The 21,745-nt window shown below is 35.5% G+C and overlaps 1 protein-coding gene across 3 annotated transcripts in view; it reads right to left on the bottom strand.

Moving 5' to 3' along the window:
- The window catches only part of OTOGL (otogelin like), a 189,058-nt gene that overhangs the window by 91,177 nt on the left and 76,136 nt on the right, over positions 1-21,745 (bottom strand). For all 3 annotated transcript variants that reach the window (XR_010148372.1, XM_016923914.4, XM_063786933.1), the window contains exons 20-26: positions 20,327-20,536; positions 18,921-19,086; positions 18,212-18,286; positions 15,390-15,442; positions 13,734-13,896; positions 7,300-7,407; positions 6,409-6,547 (exon numbers count right to left, since the gene is read on the bottom strand). Coding sequence is in view for 2 of the 3 variants with exons in the window: in XM_016923914.4 (XP_016779403.3) it covers positions 6,409-6,547; positions 7,300-7,407; positions 13,734-13,896; positions 15,390-15,442; positions 18,212-18,286; positions 18,921-19,086; positions 20,327-20,536 (914 nt within the window). In the remaining variant the exon portion in view is untranslated. The remainder of the gene's footprint in view (positions 1-6,408; positions 6,548-7,299; positions 7,408-13,733; positions 13,897-15,389; positions 15,443-18,211; positions 18,287-18,920; positions 19,087-20,326; positions 20,537-21,745) is intronic.

Below are 21,745 nucleotides of genomic sequence, written 5' to 3'. Positions count from 1 at the left end.
GATCTCTTCAAGAACTACAAACCATTGCTCAAAGAAATAAGAGAGGACACAAACAAATGGAAAAAAGATTCTATGCTCACAGATACAATGAATCAATATCGTGAAAATGGCCATACTGCCCAAAGTAATTTATAGATTCAATGCTATTCCCATCAAGCTACCATTAACTTTCTTTGCAGAATTAGAAAAAACTACTTTAAATTTCATATGGAATCAAAAAAGAGCCCATATAGCCAAGATAATACTAAGCAAAAGGAACAAAGCTGGAGACATCATGCTACCTGACTGCTAACTATACTACAAGGCTATAGTAACCAAAACAGCAAGCTACTGGTACCAAAACAGGTATATAGACCAATGGAACCTAACAGAGGCCTCGGAAATAATGCCACATATCTACAACCACCTGATCTTTGACAAATCTGACAAAAACAAGCAATAGGGAAAGGATTCACTATTAAATAAATGGTATTGGGAAAACAAGTTAACCATATGTGGAAAACTGAAACTGGACCCCTTCCTTACACCTTATACAAAAATTAATTCAAGATGGATTAAAGACTTAAGCATAAGACCTAAAACCATAAAAACCCTAGAAGAAAACCTAGGTAATACCATTCAGGACATGGGCATGAGCAAAGCCTTCATGACTAAAACACCAAAAGCAATTGCAACAAAAGCCAAAATTGACAAATGGGATCTAATTAAACTAAAGAGTTCTGCACAGTAAAATAAACTAGCATCAGAGTGAACAGGCAACCTACCAAATGGGAAAAATTTTTGCAATCTATCCATCTGACAAAGGTCTAATATCCAGAATCTACAAGGAACTTAAACAAATTTACTAGGAAAAGACAAACAACCCCATCAAAAAGTGGCCAAAGGATATGAACAGACACTTCTCAAAAGAAGACATTTATACAGCCAACAAACATATGAAAAAAAGCTCATCATCGCTGGTCATTAGAGAAATGCAAATCAAAACCACAATGAGATATCATCTCACACCAGTTAGAATGGTGATCATTAAAAAGTCAGAAAACAACAGATGCTGGAGAGGATGTGGAAAAATAGGAACACTTTTACACTGTTGGTGGGAGTGTAAATTAGTTCAACCATTGTGGAAGACAGTGTAGCAATTCCTCAAGGATCTAGAACCAGAAATACCACTTGACCCAGCAATCTCATTACTGAGTATATACCCAAAGATTTATAAATTATTCTACTATAAACACACATGCACACGTATGTTTATTGCAGCACTATTCACAATAGAAAAGACTTGGAGCCAACCCAAATGCCCATCAATGACAGACTGGACAAAGAAAATGTGGCACATATACACCATCGGATACTATGTAGCCATAAAAAAGAATGAGTTCATGTGCTTTGCAGGGACATGGATGAAGCTGTATACCATCATTCTCAGCAAACTAATGCAGGAACAGAAAACCAAACACCGCATGTTCTCGCTCATAAGTGGGAGTTGAACAATGAGAACACATGGACACAGGGAGGGGAACATCATACACTGGGGTCTGTCAGGGGGTGGGGAAGCGAAGGGAGGGAGAGCATTAGGACAAATACCTAATGTGTGGGGGGATTAAAACCTAGATGACAGGTTGATGGGTGTAGCAAACCACCATGGCACACGTATACCTATGTAACAAACCTGCACGTTCTGCACATGTACCCCAGAACTTAAAGTATAATTTAAAAAAAGAAAAGGCAGAGCCCAAAACCCTACTACAGTCCTATGAAAACAGAATTCATATTTTAACAATATCCCTAGGTGATCTGCATGCACACTAAGGTTTAAGAAGTGCTGCTCTAAAAACTTCACATTGAAAGCTCGTGTATGCATTTATCACAAGTGTTAGATTGCTAGAACTAAAAATTCATGTTTAAGCTTGTGGTCTCTATTCTCAAGTGGAGACTGTTGAAAAAAGTCAAACAAGTAATTTTTTAGCTTCATAATTCAGCCATAATTGTGCTAGCTCCCATGAGGAACCCAGAAGAAGTGTACCAAATAGTTCTGACATAAAATGATACACAATCTAGATGAGTATATAAAAATAATCAGAATATAATGAGCTGCTTAATTTTGATGTTATGACTATAAACACAATAGGATATAAGAACAGGACAGATAACTGTGAGCTGAACATATGACTTTGAGGGAGCAGAGGAAATCAGATACAGAAAGTACACTGAGAAAAGACATAGATGAGGGATGGAGCTGACAGAACCCTTGGAAAGACTGGTGTAGGAGGTTTGACTTTATGACGCTATTGGAAGCCACTGGAGGCCATTGGAAGTCACTGTAGTTCTTAAGAAGCAATTACATGATAACAATATGAGTCTCAGAAAGATAAATAGAAAGAAATAGTATATTATTGTAAGGATGAACTTGAGTCAGAAATATAGTCAAGAAATTCAGTGTCAGAGCTCTACACATCAATTTGGAACTCATCAGTGTGTAGCTGTAGCTAAGATTTTAGAAGTGGATGAACACACCAAGCACTAGGAAAAAGGGGTAAAGAACCACAAACAGATGTCCACTTCAATAAACATTCAGTGAGAAACTATGTTCCCAGCATGGTGCTTGTGAAACAATGATGAGCAAGACTTGGTCCTTGCTCTGAAGGAACCAAATCAGTCATCTCTGAGTGGGGGCTTATGTAAGAGGAAAAGGCAACACAAGACAAAGAAGAAACCAGAGAGAAAGAATCATAATATCCAGAAAGTCAAGGGTGGAGGTAACTTAAAGGAGTGTCAGAGGCACCTAAATATCAAGGAAAGTGAGGATTTGATATAAAATCAACCTGAAAAGTATATTTGTTTATGTGTTCAAATTTCTAAACTGTTATCTACTTTTCTAAGCCTCTAAATTTATACTCTAAACCTCAGGGGATGAAAGGATTCTAATATAAAATTGTTTGCTAAAACAGGCTTGTTCAAAGAAGATACTTAGAGAATGTATTCTTTAGTGTGCCTTCCGTAGGCTCCGAAAATAATCCAAACAACACAAGACAAAAAAAAAATACCCTATAGGCAACTTACCATCCGTTATAATTATATGACTGCCAAATCCATTCCTAGGTATTTATTCTTTAAGAAACTTAAAACCATTCATAAAGGAAGACAAGACAAGTACCAACAGGAAAATCCAATGACGTAAAACATAAGCAAGAACCTTCCTTAAGTTTAAAAGGCTATAGATTTTACTATTCATTTTTTATGTAACAGAACTAATATAAAATAGAAGATAGTCTGTTTTCTTGACTTAGGCTTAAATAACAGAATTACACACAAACCTCTAATAATATAAAAGTCATATCCAGAAAAAAATGCATTAATCATAGGTTAGTTTGCTGGAGGAAAAGATGTTATTTTGTTTATTCTTGTGTGACTTCTTTCTAAAGCTCACATTTTTCATTTAGAAATGTAAATCTGTGATCAGTAATGCCTAAAATTTGAGTATACAGGTAATTCAAATGCATTCAATGTAAGAAATTTTAAGGATTTTATCAGATATATAAAGCCTGGAGTTTACCAAAGCATATCATCAAAATGGCATTTCTAGAATTGAGCATATCTTTTTATTGTCATAACCATAAAAAATGTATAACCCAATTATGGTTTAATGTGTTATATTTATATTCACCAAACCAAGTTAATAACAATAAAAATGGCTAACATTTATTGAACACTCACTTTATATCAAATACTATCTAAGCCTTTTATATATATTTATCTATTCAATCCTCAGAACTTCTTTCACAATTATTTTTCTCATTTTATAGATGAGGAAACAGAGGCACAGAATGTTTAAGAACTAGCCCATTACCTATAAATAATAAAAGTTAAGAATGAGTTAAAGAAATACCAAAACCTGGCAGAGATACAATGAAAAAAGAAAACTTCAGGCCAATATCCCTGATTAACATAGACACAGAAATCCTCAACAAAATACTAGCAAACTGAATCTAGCAGCACATCAAAAAGCTAATCCACCACAATCAAGTAGACTTTATTCCTGGAATGACAGGTTGGTGCAACATACACAAATCAATAAATGTGATTCATCACACAAACAGAACCAAAAACAAAAACCACGTGATCATCTTAACAGATGCAGGAAAAAGCTTTGGATAAAATTCAACATCCTTCATATTAAAAATCCTCTAAAAACTAGGCATTAGAGGAACATACCTCAAAATATTAACAGCCTTCTATGACAAACCCACAACCAACATCATTCCAAATGGGCAAAAGCTGGACCCAATTCCACTGAGAAGTGGAACAAGACAAGGATGCCCACTCTCATCACTCTCATTCAACATAGTACTGGAAGTCCTAGCCAAAGCAATCAGGCAAAAGAAATAAATAAAAGGCATCCAAATAGGAAGAGGAAGTCAAAGTATCTCTCTTCACAGACAATATGATTCTACACCTGGAAAATCTCATAGCCTCTGCCCAAAGGCTCCTAGAACTGATAAACAACTTCAGTAAAGTTTCAGGATACAAAACCAATGTAGAAAAATCAGCAGCATTTCTATACACCAATAGCGTTCAAGCTGAGAGCAAAATCCAGAATGTAATTCCATTCACAATAGCCATACACACACAAAAAAATACCTAGGTATACAGCTAACCAGGAAAATGAAAGATCTCTACAACAAGAATTACAAAACACTGCTGAAAGAAATCAAGACGACACAAACAAATGGAAATACATTTTATGCTCATGGGTAGGAAGAATCGATATTGTTAAAATGGCCATACTTCCCAAAGCTATCTACAAATTCAATGCCATTCCTAAGCAGAAAGAACAAAGCTGGAAGCATCAAACTACCCAACTCCAAACTATACTACAAGACTACAACAACCAAAACAGCATGGTACTGGCACAAAAACAGACACAATGGAACAGGTTAGAGAACCCAAAAACATAGCCACATACCTACAACCATCTGATCTTTGACAAAGCTGACAATAATAAGCAATGAGGAAAGGATTCTCCATTCAATAAATGCTGCTGGGATAACCGGCTAGCCATATGCAGAAGGTTGAAACTGGAACATCTCCTTGCATTAAATACAAAAATCAACCAAAGATGGATTAAAGACTTAAAAGTAAGACCTAAGATCATAAAAAACCTAGAAGAAAACCTAGGGAATGCTATTCTGGATGTAGGCCTTGTCAAAGATTTCATAACAAAGACACCTAAAGCAATTGCAACAAAAACAAAAATTGACAAGTGGGGCCTAATTAAACTAAAGAGCTTCAGCACACCCAAAGAAATGTCCACAAAATAAACAGAAAACCTACAGAATGGGAGAAAATATTTGCAAATTATGCACCCTACAAAGGCCTAATAACCAGAATCTACAAGGAACTTAAACAAGTCAATAAGTACAAAACAACCCCATTAGAAATGGGCAAAGGACATGAACAGACACATCTCAAAAGAATACATACATGCAGCCAACAAGCATATGAAAAAATGCTCAACATCATTAATTATTAGAGAAATGCAAATCAAAACCATAATAAGATATCATCTCACAGCAGTCAAAATGGCTATTATTAAAAAGTCAAAAAAACAACAGATGTTGGCAAGGTTGCAAAGAAAAGGGAATGCTTATACACTACTATATGCTGCTGGTGAGAATGTAAATTAGTTTAGCCACTGTAGAAAGCAGTGTGGCAATTTCTTTAAAAACTTAAAACAGAATTACCAGTCAACCCAGCAATCCCATTATTGTGTATATACCCAAAGGAATATAAATCATTCTACCGTAAAGACACATGTATGCATACATTCATTGCAGCACTACTCACAATAGCAAAGACATGGAATCAACCTAAATGCCCATCAACAGTGGAATGGATAAAGAAAATGTGGTACATATACACCATGGAATATTACGCGGCCATAAGAAAGAAATGTCTTTTGCAGCAACATGGATGCAGCTGGAGACCATTATCATAAGTGAATTAACACAGGAACAGAAAACCAAATACCGCATGTTCTCACTTATAAGTGGGAGCTAAACATTGGGTATATATGGAAACAAAGAGGGGAATAATAGACATTGGGGCCTACTAGTTAAGGGTGAAGGATGGGAGGAGGGTAAGGGTCAAAAAACTATCTATTGGGTACTATGCTACTACCTGCATGATGAAATTCTTTGTACACCAAACCCCAGCAACATGTAATATACCCACATTAACAAACCTTCCCAAGTACCCCCGAACCTGAAATAAAAGTTGAAAATATATATAATTGTTTTATAGGTTTTATAAATAACACATGAATTTGATATATCAGGGACCAGCATACTTGTTTTTTACATTAAATCTTTACACGAATGCAAATAAAAATGTGTAACTGTGACCTACCTTTATCAAAAACACCTGGCAATCACTGATATAGTCATATTCTAGGCCATCAAAAGAATAATAATGTCGGTCCCCGTATATTGTGCACACTGCTGGGCATGGATAATATGTGCAATTGAACATTCCTCGTCGACAAACGCTATTAAAAAATAACAAAAGTTACCTTTCTAAAGAAACGACTCTAACTAGTGATTTCAAGTGACAGCAACATTGGAATGTCTGTATTCAAGAGAATTCATGAGTCAATATCCCTTACGAATATTGCCAGTTCATTCTGATACCACCTATTACATTGACAAATTAGGCATACGTTTTTCACTTCCTTTAAATAAATTATCAGACACCAAAACCGAGCCTAGGAATTGTGCATAGGTCACACAGAAAGTAGATGATAGAATGAAAAACTGAACACAGGTCTGCTGGTAGCTGAAAAGGCACAATGCCATCTCCCATATTTGAGTAAATTTAAATGCATTAGACATGACATTGCTCATGAGTTTAGAATCTTTGTCCATATTTTAGGGAAATTATATTTCAAATTTTATTTTATGGTATTCTTTTGACTTACCTTGAAACAGAAAACCTTCCATTAAATACGGTCTTTTCTTTGTAACATTTAGCACTTTCTTATAAACATGAGATTTTTTTTCCTATTAAAATTTTAGATTGTTGTGTTTCACAGTTTTCTTCTGGGCTGAACAAATATGCATAAAAATAATGATATAGTCCCCTGCAGATAGTAACTGTCCACCAACTCCTGCAGGCCTTTAAATTATTTGCTGAGGCTTGATTTACTTTTTGCTGATGTCAGTCTCATTAAATAAATAAAAGATGATTGAAATTTACACAATTACTTAGGAAAATATTTGTGAAATAAATGGATCTCCTTACCAGGTGTAACACGGTGTAGCAATCACTTCTCCTGAGAGATACTCCCAATCTTTCCAAATACATGGGCAGCTTTCAGGAACATAACACTTTCCTCTGTGCTCTGCCATTCTTCCAAATGAAGAATAAAATGCTATTTAGTATGAACTACAGATTTCAGTTTTAAAATATCAGTAATCTTAGCATATTAACACTGTCATCTATATTTATTAGAGCTGTCTAAGGCACTCTATCTAACCTACTGAGGAGTTGAATCCAGTCTTTCTCCTCGCTTTTTCCACATAGTACCTTACATATCGCAGTACTAAATGCCAGGCAAATGACTAGATGTGATATGTTGACCTTTTTGCTATTCACTAAGTACATGAAAGGAAGACAGAAGCCTAAATTTCTAATAAAGTGAGTCATCCCGAAAAAAAATTTATAGAGGAAATGAGAGTCCCGTTCTTTAATATCTGCTACTTAAAAGAGTCTATAGGGCCTACAATTTTCTGATGAAACAGTAAATTATTAAATGGTTAACATTTTTGTTACAAGATATAGAGAGTAATCAAAAGCTTCTTTCTGAGAGTTTAAAGTTGAAAGCAGGAGAGTTTAACTTAGGTGTGTGTGGAACTAAAAAACATATTAAGTGTTTCATATTGTTTCTTATTTATTTAATGTGATAACTTTTGAATGTTGGTTTTCCTTCAAGTGTTATTTTCTTCTTGAAAGATTATACGCTGAAAGTGTCTAAAAATGTCTATGGCTATAAAAGTTAAACACATACAAATGTTATATATTAATATATAATTTAAATATAAATATATAATTAAGTATAAAATTTTAATATAAAAATTGAACTAATCTCAGGGAAGAATTAATTTTGGTGTGTTATCTAAATATTTGATATGAAGATTAAATATATATTACATATAACATCAAATCATTTAATATAAACATATATTTCAATATTCTTACAATTTTTTCTAAAAGTTTTAATACATATTTTTTTCTAGAAGTGTTAACAAAATAATGATAATAGAACAATAATTTTGTAATTAATTATAAATATAATAAATATATAAAATAAAGATAAAAACATTAAATTTGAAAATTAGTTGTCATTATTTAAATAATTTTTATTATGAATTAATCTATAATTTAATTTATTTAAATAACAAATAATAAATAATAAATAAATAAAAATTAAAAGCTCCTAAAATAGATAAGGTATAAAACTTTTTTTACATTTTGCTTTAAAATATAAAAATTCAAGATTATAAAAATTAACATGGAATTCAGGAACCCTGAATTCTTGCCTCTTCTCTAAAACAGAAATAATTTCTCATGTTGTTTTAGCTCTCTGCTTTCTCTCTCATGGCTGTTCGTACACAGTACTGTAATTCCTTATTCAGTGTATATGCTGTCCACTAGACTTTCAGCTTCACTCGAGAGGACCATAAATATCTTGTTTATGTTCATGTCACACAATATGTAGCACATAGAAGACAACTGAAGAAACGTATTTATATAAATGATGCATTATCTCACTTAGATTTCTTTCTTTCAGACCAACAATGACCTCGATTCTACAGTCTGTCACCTTGGCCCTCCCAAACTTCTAGCTATGCATCCTGAGCTTTGAATTTTTCTTCTTCCTAGAAAATTTTTCTCCTATGTTCTCTCTGGCAAACTTATCACTTACAACTCAATTCGATGCAATCTTTTATGTCCCCAGCTCCTTCACATACTCCCTATACTTAGCAACTTTATAAACTTTTATTGGAGGATTTATCACAATGAACTGTTAAGTACTTCATTAAATAGCTTATAGTGACAATAACTATAAGAACAATAAGAACTATAAGAACAATAACAAAACTAATATTCTTGACTGCTTACTATGGCAAGGCACTATTCTAACCATTTTAACTATGCCCCTAACTGATCTTATCCTAGTGACAATCCCCTAAGGTAGATTCTATTATTATCTAATAAATGTATTTTAGTACCCCCCATTCCTATAGCTTAACACAATGCCTCAAACATTAGACTCTTCATAAACTTTAATTGTTCAGTTGTTTAAGTGAGGGAAACCTCACCAAAATGAACCACAATTCTTATATCCCCAGCCAAAGTCATTGAATGGCATTGCTAATTAATGACTGATGAGTTTTTCATAACTACTCAAAACTGGAAGAAGGAAAAGGAAAACTTTAAATCACTGTAAATTATAGGTGTATTTCAGAGATATTGTTAATTTGGTTCTAGACCACAGCAATAAAGTTAATATCACAATAAAGCAAGTCACACAGATTTTTTGGTTCCTAGTACACATAAAAGTTATAGTCTATTAAATGCATAATAGCATTATATCTAAAAAATATACATACCTTAATTTAAATATACTTTATTGCAAAAAAAAAAAAGTTAATGATCATCTGAGCCTTCAAGGAGCCATAATCTTTTTGCTGAAGGAGGGTTTTGCTTCAATGTTGATGGCTGCTGACTAATCAGGGTGGTGGTTGCTGAAGGCTGGGATATCTGTGGCAATTTCTTGAAATAAGACACAGTGAAGTTTGCCACATTGATTGACTCCCCCTTTCACAAAAGATTTCTCTGTAGTGTTCAATGCATTTGATAGTGTTTTACCTAAAATTTTCTTTCAAAATTGCAGTCAGTCATCTTAAACCCTACCACTGCTTTATCAACTAAGTTTATGCAATATTCTAAATCTTTTATTATCATTCTGACAATGTTCACAGCATCTTCACCAAGTATAGATCACATCTCAAGAAACCACTTTTTTTGCTCATCTATAAGAAGCAACTCCTCGTCCATTCAAGTTTTATCATGAGATTGAAGCAAATCAGTCATATCTTCAGGCTTCACTTCTAATTCTAGTTCTCTTGCTATTTCCTTTGCATCTGCAGTTACTTCCTCCACTGATATCTTAAAACCCTCAAAGTTATCCGTGAGGGTTAGAATAAACTTTTTTCAAACTCCTGTTCGTGTTGATATTTTGACCTCTACCCATGAATCACTAATGTTCTTAATGGTATTTAGAATAGTGAATACTCTCCAAAATATTTTCAATTTTCTTTTCCCAGATCCATCAGAGAAATCACTATCTATGGCAGGTATAGCCCTGTGAAATGTATTTCCTAAATAATAAGACTTTAAAGTTGAAATTACTACTTGATCAATGGCTGCAAAATAAATGTGTTAGCAAGCATGAAAACAACATTAATATATCCTTCTGCATCTCCACTGGAACTCCTAGGTGCCAGGTGCACTGCCAATAAGTAGTAATATTTTAAAAGGAATTTTTTTTCTAGGCATCAGGTCTCAACAGTGGGCTGAAAATATTCAGTAAACCATGCTGTAAACAGACGTGCTGCCACCCAGGCTTTGTTGTTCCATTTACAGAGCACAGGTAGAGTAGACTTAGCATAATTCTTAAGGCCCCTAGGACTTTTTGAATGGTAAATGAGCATTGGCTTCAACTTAAAGTCACAAGCTGCCTTAGCCCCTAACAAGACAGTCAGCCTGTCCGTGGAAACTTTGAAGCCAAGCATTGCCTTCTCTCTAGCTAAGAAAGTCCTAGATGGCACTTTATTCCTATATAAATCTGTTTCATCTACATTGAAAATCTATTGTTTAGCGTAGCCACCTTCATCAATTATCTTAGTTGCATTTTCTGGATAACCTGCTGCAGCTTCTCCATCAGCACTTGCACTTTTATGTTATGGAGATAGTTTCTTTTCTTAAACTCCATGAGCCAACCTCTGCTGGCTTCAAACTTTTCTTCTGCAGCTTTGTCACCTCTCTCAGCCATTATAGAATTGAAAAGAGTTAAAGCCTTGCTATGGATTAAGCCTTTGCAGAAGTGAATGTTGCAGCTGATTTGATCTATCCAGACTACTAAAACTTTCTCCATAACAGCTAGCTGCTTTGCTTTCTTACCACTTGTGGGTTCACTGGAGTAGTAGCACTTTTCATTTCTTTCATGAACTTTTCCTTTGCATTCACAATTTGGCTAACTGTTGCAAAAGGACTAGCTTGTAGCCCATCTCAGCTTTCAATACGCCTTCCTCACTAAATCTAATCATTTCTAGCTTTTGATTTAAGGTGACAGATGTGTGACTCTTCCTTTCCCTTGAACTTTTGGTGACTATTATAGAGTTATTAATTGGCCTAATTTCAGTATGTGTCTCAGGGAATAGAGAGACCTGAGAAGAGCAAGAGAGATGGTGGAATGGCCTATACATGGAGAAATCGGAACACACACAACATTCATCAATTAATTTTTCCATCTTATATGGGCACCATTTGTGGAACCCTGAAATAATTACATAATAATCAAAGTTCACTGTTTACAGATTACCATAACAAATATAATGATAATGAAAAAGTTCTGAAATATTGCAAAAATTACCAAAATGCAACACAGAGACACCAAGTAAGCACATGCTGTTGGAAAATGGCACCAACAGACTTGCTTGATGCAGGGTTGCCACACACCTTCAATTTGTAAAAAATGCAACACCTGTGAAGTGCAATAAAGCAAAACACACAATGAAACAAAGTATGCTTGTATCTGCTTTAAGCAAGTTTGGGCAGTGGGATAAGAAATAAACATTTCCTGAGCTCTTACTATATAACTGGTGTGCAGCATATACTCAATCATCCAAGAAGTAAATATAGTGTTATATCCATTATTAAAAGAGAAACTTGAGATTTCAAGTGGTTAAGTAACTTGCCATGAGGTACTTCGGCTTATAAGGAGGGCCAGCATAGAAGCCATTTCCATCTGACTTTTCCTCTATACTATTTTCCATTTCTTCAATCCACAGTGATTTCTCAATTAGGGTTATGTGGTCCTTTTACAGTCAATAAACTGCTGGCACTGTTAGGAGCCACATGAAACAAGTCACACTGGACTATTTTGCCAAAATGAGCCAGACAAGGTCACATAGAAGACAGGGCAAATCACATTACCATAAACAATATTGTAGGAGAAGGCTATCTTAATAAAATATTTCCAAATCTGTCAGAGGCCTCTAAGTCAATTCCACACACATTTATTTCAATACAGTCAGAGAAGGTAGGAGGAAATCTCCCTAACGTTTTGTAATGAGATTTAGCCAGTAAATAAATCACTGTCCAACTAAATGTCAAAGGTGACAGTAAATATATTTTAAAAGATAATAGCTCAAGCACAGCATATAAAACAAAATTAGGATATGGCTTTAATTAGCCATGCATTCCTAAGAGTCACAATCAAATCAAATAAATCAAGCAAAGTTGTGGGTTTTAATTATTCTACCATAATAAAGGTTTTATTTCCCTTCTCCTTTTTACTAAAATGTCTTTCTTGCTTATCTGCTCTATGGCCTTATTTCTACCTGTCTTTATTTTCCCAGCCACAGGCACTTGTTCTTTTGTGACCTTCTTGTCTCTGCCTCCTATGTCCTTTCTTTCTAAAGAGATTAATGCCAGTTCCAAGTTACTTGGCTCTTCAACCTATTCCAGATGGGGGCCATTTAGACAAATGCGATTCTCCTGGGAAACAAACCACAAGACCTCGCTCTTCTTTGCCCCTGGTTTATATGAGCTGATCCCAGGAATCCCTTTGTGTGAACATGTTCATTGAGGAAGAATGGGTGACCTGTTTGCCTTAGATGGCACTCCCTCTGCACAGCCTCTATTTCATTACCAGAAGAGGGAGGGCCAGGGAGGCCAGATTATATGTGTGCCTGTGAGGAAGCCAATAGCCACAAGATTCTGTGTTTGTCTTTCACGTGCACTAGGCATTTCTGCAATGGAAGAATATTTATGAAGATAGGAGTAGAATATATGCTGCCACAAAATAGTGGCTCATATTTTTAAATACACACACACACACACACACACACACACATCACAATGCCTAATTGAGGCTTAAAAAAAACTTGCAGAAAAATCACTCCACTAACAGTGTCAGGGCTGGGATTTGAGCAGTGGTGTGTCTGATGCCAGAGCTCCCAGTCTTACCCACTGCCCTTTGTAGCCTCAATACACTATTTTCTTTAAGATAAAACAGTTGGCATCACTATTACAACTTCACATCAATACCAGTAACTGCACAACAGAATATTTAAAAATGCACTTGAAGAGTGTTTTGAATGAAGAGTGATTAATTGTGTCACTTTCTCAAAATTGCAGTTTCATCAGGGGAGAAATTCCAGCTTCATCCAGAAATGAGTTTTCTCCTCAATTCAGTGTATTACATTAATAATATTTCACAATGTCACATGAGCCAAGCAAAACAATCACAATAGTCTTCTAGCTACCAACCCAGTTAACCACTAGTCAGAACAACAATTCTGGCTATTTCTATAAAGAATGTTTTCAGGAGATATTGTGCTTTCAGGCAAATCCTGAATGTCCTGTATTATGAAGAAGAGGCTTACCCTGGAGCACAAACACAGCCACTTATACAGGGTGAGGATGGGGTGCAGGTGAAGTTCATGGCTAGGTTTGCACATGTAGTCTCACAATTAACACCACCAGCTGGTAATTCAGGGTCAGGAAACCTGCAGTCGAAATACTCTTTTCCCTCTGGGCAGATGTGAACTTCAGATATAAGCACAGACAAAATGTCCTTAACTTTTTGTCATGGCATGGGAGATATGAACACCAAAATTCGTAAAATAGGTTTATTCTAAACCTATTTTGAGTTTGAGAATGTTAGCTGCCTTCCATAAGACAGTAACTAACTAGAATATAATTTTCTGAAGTCAAAAAACAAGATATTTTCATTAATTCATACATATATTATCAATTTTTCAGCATATGTTATCAATTTTTAAGCATAATGTAAAAGCATTGTGGCTTTTACAAAGCTACAATGAACACACGATTATTCTAAATCTTGCTTCACCTCGAGTCATTGTTTATATCAGTTCTCACTATACCACAGAAGTGCAGAAGTAGACATAACTATAGTCAGGACAGGGGCTCCATATTCTTCCAGAAAGCTTTTGGGCTCTTAGAGATCAAATAAATTTCCTCAAGTGGGGCCAAAGGGATAAAATCCCGTTGGTTCCTCTGTGAGAAGGCTAGCCACCTGGGCTTCCCTTCATTGAATCAAATGGGGGCGAGTCACCCTGAAAGAAATGGGGCAGAGTCAGGATGGCCCTGTAGCTACTGAATGTGTGTGGTCCATAAACATGTCTTGTAAAGAAGCCCTAGGCTTGTCTGAATCCTTGTAAAGTAAATTCAGGGCATGTAATTCAAAGCTCTTTAATAATAATATATACCAGGCCATTCAAATACATAACAAAGCAATAATAGCTCACAATTACTTTTATTAGCCTACACTCTTCCTGCCCATTAAAATCTATGAAAGCAAGTATTGTTTATTATGTGCCTAGAATTTGCCCATAGTAACTGAGAATTTGAGGCTCTTTATATGATGAAAATAAATAATATATATGGTCCTAATACATAAGATCTTAGGAAAGGTATTTAAAATGACATTCTGAAGGGATGACAGTGGATGTCATTTTACATGCATTGTTAAATTTATTGCTACTAGTCCCAGAGCCATGCTACTCATAATGCAGCCCAGGAACCAGAAGTATTAATGTTATCTTGGTCACTGATAGAAATGTAGAATTTCAGGTATCACCCCTGACCTAATGAATCAGAATCTGCATTTTAACAAGATCCCCACATGTGCACACTAAAATCTGAGAAGTGAAGGTCTAAAATAGATTTTCCCAATTTCCGTCCCACAAATGGGTTACAACACTTGCCTAGATACCTATCCCTAAAGTCCTTGGGATGCCTGAGGTGGTCCTCTGGTAGGCAGCATCTAGGCAGCATCCCTGGGTTGACCTGCTCCGCCCCTGAGCTGACTTATATGTTCAACCCAGACTGTCCTAAAAATATTATAATTTTCAATGTGGAAAAAGTTAAGAAGCACTGGAACACCATGTTGAAGAATATTCCCAAGGCTATAGCCATGCACATTGGGAAGAAGAGGTGATTGATGACTTCTGCCAGGAGTGGAGGTGGTATCAGAGCTGTACCCTCATTCAGGAAAACATCTTTTAAGATCTTACCAGCAGAGGGCGTTGCTAATTCATCACATTTCACAGTCCCATTTGAACACTGGCTAGAAGTAAATAAATAGTTAATTTATGGAACCAAATCTGTTGTTGTTTTTTTTTTTTTTTCCTGAATTTCGACAACAATCTAATGTACAAGAATTGATTGAGTACATTATACAAATGTTATTTTTCCCACAGAAGTTTTTACAAGCTGTTGGGTTAGGTCCAATTTCAGGAACGTTATTTCAACACAACACTTTATCAAACACCTATAAGTGTGGAGCATTGGGATAGGCATGGGAGACATGAACATCAAAATTCATAGTTCTTACCATAATTTGTCTCACAGAAGGGGAAGACACACAAATAAATAATGTATGCAGTGTGACACATGCAACATAGAAATATGTTAAGAGATAGAAGTAAAACAAAGAAAAAATGTTTTTAAAATCTGTTGGCAACCAACATCAGGGAATCAAAGGAAGTAAAGTCTGAACAGTTTTGAAGAGTGGATGGAGGTTATGGCACACCTAAGGTAGGAAGGCTATAACACTCAGTGGAAACACATAAACCATGAAGAAGTAAAGCAGCATTCTACATAGCAAAGTGCAATGCAGGAAGGGACAGGCTGTGAGAATGCCAAAAGAGGCAGAGGCTAGCTCCTAGAAGATGCTAAGATTTTACCCCTGAGGTGAGCCATTGAAGACCTAAGCAGAAAAGTGATATGGTTGCTTTGAATCATTTTGGCAGCAGCATTGAAGATAGGGTGGAGTCACAGCTTCCTTGCAACTTACATTCTAAAGTCAGAGTATAAGGCAAGAGCCACATACAGGAAAAATTAACCTTGAAAATCCCTGAAGAAGATAACATGATGGAAAACAACACATTAGTTCTCAATAACTCCAATACAGTTTTTCTTTCAGCTTTGGACCAGATCATATGTTCTATATTTAAGCCCAGATGAAGAAGCTGAATCACATATACAGTTCACATCACATAAAAAATATGCAATGCATAGTTGAACACTAGAATAACACTCAGAGGTGTGATTCACCACTGAGTGAGTCACTTCTGATTGAATTTGCTCACACTTTGAATAGCACAGAGGAACTGAGACAGACAAGTCTCAGATCACATATCCAGGTCTTCCATATCATACTTATTCTGGGACAAAGGCTTTTAAAAAGGAATGGCTAACAAAGTCACTATATTAAGTGAATTTTGATTTTTTTTCATTGAGGAGGGATGGTTACTTTTTTTTTTTTTTTGCTAAGTTTACATACATTAATTATGTTAAATCCAAAAAGACATGACACCTCGGCAGAATGAAAGAGGGGAAAAACTAGAGGCAAGAACACCAGAGAGGAAGGTCCAGGGAAGAGAAAATGAGACACACTGATTGCTAAAGCAGTGATGATGGAAAGGAAGAAATGGCTTTTGACTATGCGTAGAAAGTAAAATCAAGTAAAATCCAAAGTTGCTGGGTATTTACTGATTAGGTGTTTTGAGCAAGAGGAAAGAATCGAAAATGATTCCTGGAGCTCTGGCTTGGGAAACTGTGTGAATAATAGTACTGCCTACCACAGAAAGATCCAAGAGCTAGTTGCCACTGTGTCTTGATGTGGATAGGAAAAAAGGTGGAGATAAAGATAAAGGTAAATTGAGCATAATCAATATTCTGCTGTGAATACAAAAATCAGCTGCAGAGCAAAGTAGGCAGGAGACAAGCACTGCCGAGCCAGGTTGCCTGGGACTAACTCCCAGCTTTAGTATCAGGTTCCTTAGCCACCTGTATCCCATTTTCCTCACCTGTAAATCAGGATAAAACAACATTGCCTATCTCTTAGGGTTATGGTGATGAGTACGTATTTTAATAATAGATATTAAACACTTAGAATGGTGCCAGCACAAAACAAGGTACACAGTAATGGTTAGAAATGATTATTATTGTTATTATCTACTGTCTATTATTATCTGTTGGCACCTATGGGGCAACTAAAAAGGGGAGGTTAGGAATTATATGTAAGTATGGACTGCTGCATGGACGTGCCTAGATTTTCAACAGAAAATTTATAACCAGAATGAGTGTTATCCTATGATTAAGTGTTATCTTTCTAGTATTGATGGGCCTGGGGAGGAGGCACACTTACTACTGTGCAGGACATTTTTCAAATCTATTTTGAAATTGCTTTTTTTTTGAGCCTATTCAGTAATACTGTGGTATTTAAACACGTACTTCACCCCTAACTTCTATCTAATAACAAAAAATGATCAAAGGACTTTCATTTCACTGTGAGGTACTTAAATTCATAATTCCTTTCTGCAGTTATGAGTACAAAACTTGGTTATTTCACTTTGAAATGTCATATATGCATGTATTATGTATATATGTGTTTGTACATATATATAAAATCACATGATTATAACATATTTAAAGATTACATTGTTATCTTTATTTTTTAATTACAGAAGTCATATTTCAACTTACAGTTTGGGTTAAAAAAACCAAACACTGCATGTTCTCACTCATAAGTGGGAACTGAACAATGAGAACACTTGGACACAGGAAGGGGAACATCATACACCGGGGCCCGTTGTGGGGTGGGGGGAGGGGGGAGGGATAGCGTTAGGAGATATACCTAATGTAATGTAAATGACGAGTTAATGGGTGCAGCACACCAACATGGCACATATGTATACATACATAACAAACCTGCACGTTGTACACATATACCCTAGAACTTAAAGTATAATAAAATATATATATATAAAAGAAAGAATTATATTAGAACATACATCATTTGTCAAACACAGTCCCCATCATTGAAACCTACCATAAGCCCGAGGGTGTGGGGATGAGCTCTCCAGGTTGATAAACACTGCCCCTATAATGACAACGGCAGTGGAATCTATACAAAAAAAAAGTAAAGTAAATAGGATATAATTTTTTTCAAAAACCACTAAAATTCAAGCCGACCTTGTGCTCTCCATTGGTCATTGTAAGGTACACTCTAAGGTCTGCATTATTCTACAAGACTGCATGCAATCCTATTACACAAATGGCAAAAGCTGCTTAGACATGAAGTTTTGCATAGCTCCAAATTTTGTTTTCTAAAATACAACTCACAAACTGTGTTGTTTCAGTCACAAGAAAAATCACTGAATGCAATTCAGAGAAACATAACTGATATATCATTTAACACTATGTATAAGACAAAGGGCTTTACTTCGTGTGTAAATTGAGAAATTTGTGAGTGCTGAGATATTAAAGTCCTGCTACTAAAGTTTGCCATGTGACAGTGAAGCACAAACCTTGTTATTGATTTGACTATGGTAAAAGCAAGCAGGAATACACTTCAAGATCAACCATCAGAGATTCCTTAGCTATTTCTGTAACTGTTGATGAACATTTGCAGGGTTTTTTTAAAAAAAAGTAAAGACGATAAGAAATATTTTTTCAAAAACTTCCATGAAAGCTCATTTAGCCCGTAAGGAGAAAAAGAGATTAAAACAGGATGCTGCCAACCTGTTTCTACAACTTACATGGGTACACAAAAGTTAAGAGTGTCTTCATAGAATTTGCCTTCCGGACAATTACAGCCTTCAGCACAGTCATCACTGCACTGCTCCGGGGAAGAGAGAGAAATGCAGGAATGGAGGCAGAACGAGGAACAGTGATGGTACAGCATGCCCTTCTGGCACACCACAGCTAAAGACAAAGAAGTATCACTTGAGAAAGATTGCCATGGCAAATAGAAACATTTTATGCCTCCTTAGAGGTCTATGATAGAAAATGAAAGCTGGCCTGTTACAAGGCAAGGAATTGGGAGACCCTTAACTTGGATGCTCAAAGAGCAACATCCTCAGTGGAAATGAAGGACTAAAGCAAGGGTTGGAAACCTTTTTCTGCAAAGGGCCAAATGGTAAGTATTTTCAGCTTCGCAAATGGTAAATATTTTCAGCTTTGCAGAACTATATATGTTGAATTGAGTCACAACTACTCAATTCTGCCCTTGTAGTACAGAAGCAGCCATAGACAACACACAGACAAATGGGCATGACTATATTTCAATAAATTTTATTCACAAAAATGCAGGAGACCCAGTGGTTGTAACTTGTCAACCCCCAGACTAGAAGAAACTGGCTCATAGTATAGAAAGGTGATAGAAAAGCTTCTCTAACTGCTGGGTCTGTGATTAAAAAGTTACATCTAAGAAATTAAAATCCTAAGCTGATATCTTAAACAAATTTGGTATATGAATTTACATTACTTTTATATTTACACTATTTTTGTCTTAGAAAGCCAAAATTGAGCAATTAACGTCAACACCAGCCAATGATACCCCTGGAATAACTGGAAAAATCCAATGAAGGAATGAAGAGGTGGAGAGAGTGGTACCCCCAAAACCTAAGTCACAAAAGATTCTAATGGGTCTGGTGGGGTGCTGGTAAAAATAAGCTGATTTAAAAAAATTATAAAACACACAAGGAAACAATCTACCATGAATGAAAATGGCAGACAACATAAGTGTGAAAATTAGAGCCCCAATAACTTGATAATAATTGCCTGTTGCATAACGTCTATTTAAATACAAATCAACTGCATCACTGTATTACATAATCTGTTCCATACTTTCCAATATTTAGATATGATATTTCCACGATAAGAATTTTTCAAATGTTTTAAATTATTTCTGTTGCGTATTTCAAAACATAGTTACAATAATTTCGTTTATTACAAAACTAGTCAAAAGTTATTGGTCTTATCCAACATATCTCCAATCTTAAGATATTATTTCATTTGCTTTTCATGTTTGTACATTATGAGAATATTTCAAATAACTTACATGCAATATTGACATTTCATTTAAAAAATAAAAGCAGTCATTACAAACATAGAGGTCTCTAAGGTATTATCTGATAGTCTTTATCTGTGCCATTGTACTCACCACAGAAAGAAATCTGAGTTCTGAAATCAATGGGAACACCATGCTGGCCGCAGAGGTAGGCATAGTGGGCAAGAGCATTGCACAGGCAGGAGCTTCCACACTTGCATGCATCGTGGCGGCATAGCTGATAGTACAGCCCAGGGCTAATATAGATGTGGCAAGGAGCAAAGAGCTCCTGGTGGATGACATCACAGTGTGCTGCATACCCAACTAACAAAGATCCCAATTAGCATCTTATTTAACAGTTCAGATCTTACCCCAGAATTATCCAAGCATTTCACGTTCTTAGAAATACACTGTAGTGCATATTACTTTTAATACAAGAGTGAACAATTTCAGCTTATACAGTTTTTTTTTTATATAATATTGGTAACAGCACTTAATCCACATTCAACAGACTTTTAGGAAAAAAAATAGTGTATTGTACCTGAATAACATGAGTAATAGAAGGGTTGAGAGAAGCAGTGGCCTCAACCATCCCATTGCATGAGGATCATCTTAGGAAACCTACTATAAAGAATTGGAGAGTATTGGGAGGCTTATTTCCAGACATCCACATATAACAAAGTGGTTCCAGATTGTGGATATTATGGCAACTCTGTGTAATACACAATTGTCTAGGAAGAATTGGGAATGATCTCATTTCAATGGACTCTCTGAAATGAATAGTAATGTGTCAGATGCCACATAGTTGTTGAACTTAATGTCTGCACAATGCACAGTGTACAATGTCTGGCAGATATTAGGAGCGCAATAATGTTTGATAAATAAATCTATAAATGCATGAATAAGTGAATAATGAGTAGAAATTGGGGATTAGGGTATATGCTGAAGGCCATGAGATGTAACTATAAAATCACCTGGGGAGGGGAGGACATCTGTGTAATCATTTCCTGAAATCTGTTGATTTTTCCCTTGAGAATGACTGATCAGATATAATTCTTTATAGAAGCAACCAAGTTTGACAAAACATTTCAGATTCCATCTTTCTGAAAGAGGGTAGGTTTGTGGTTTCTTGATATCGTGGACCTAGTTTTCCTTGGTTTCCTAACAGATAAAATTAATCAATATTTTCATTGTCATTGTCTTTTACAGACCAGATAAGCTGTTGGAGATCAGTTTTTTCACTACTAAGGAATTATACTGAACTTATTTTGTTGAGTATATTACATATATTTATTATTGGTAAGAAAACATGATAATTGCTCAAGTATGATATTTTTGCATTCAGAATGTATATGTATATAAAAACAAATGACTTAAACTATAGCAGTATACTGTTTACATATATATTCTTAATGCCAAGGATCCTGAAAGAGCAAAGTAATACACCAAAGAGGCTAACAATTTGTAGATCAAAGTATATTCCCACTGACATTAAGTTAAGGATAACTAAAGAAGATCCTCATGAAAAAAAAT

Source organism: Pan troglodytes, chromosome 10 (assembly GCF_028858775.2).
Source record: "Pan troglodytes isolate AG18354 chromosome 10, NHGRI_mPanTro3-v2.0_pri, whole genome shotgun sequence".
Classification (NCBI taxonomy): domain Eukaryota; kingdom Metazoa; phylum Chordata; class Mammalia; order Primates; family Hominidae; genus Pan; species Pan troglodytes.
This window is presented reverse-complemented; position numbering and strand designations above follow the sequence as displayed.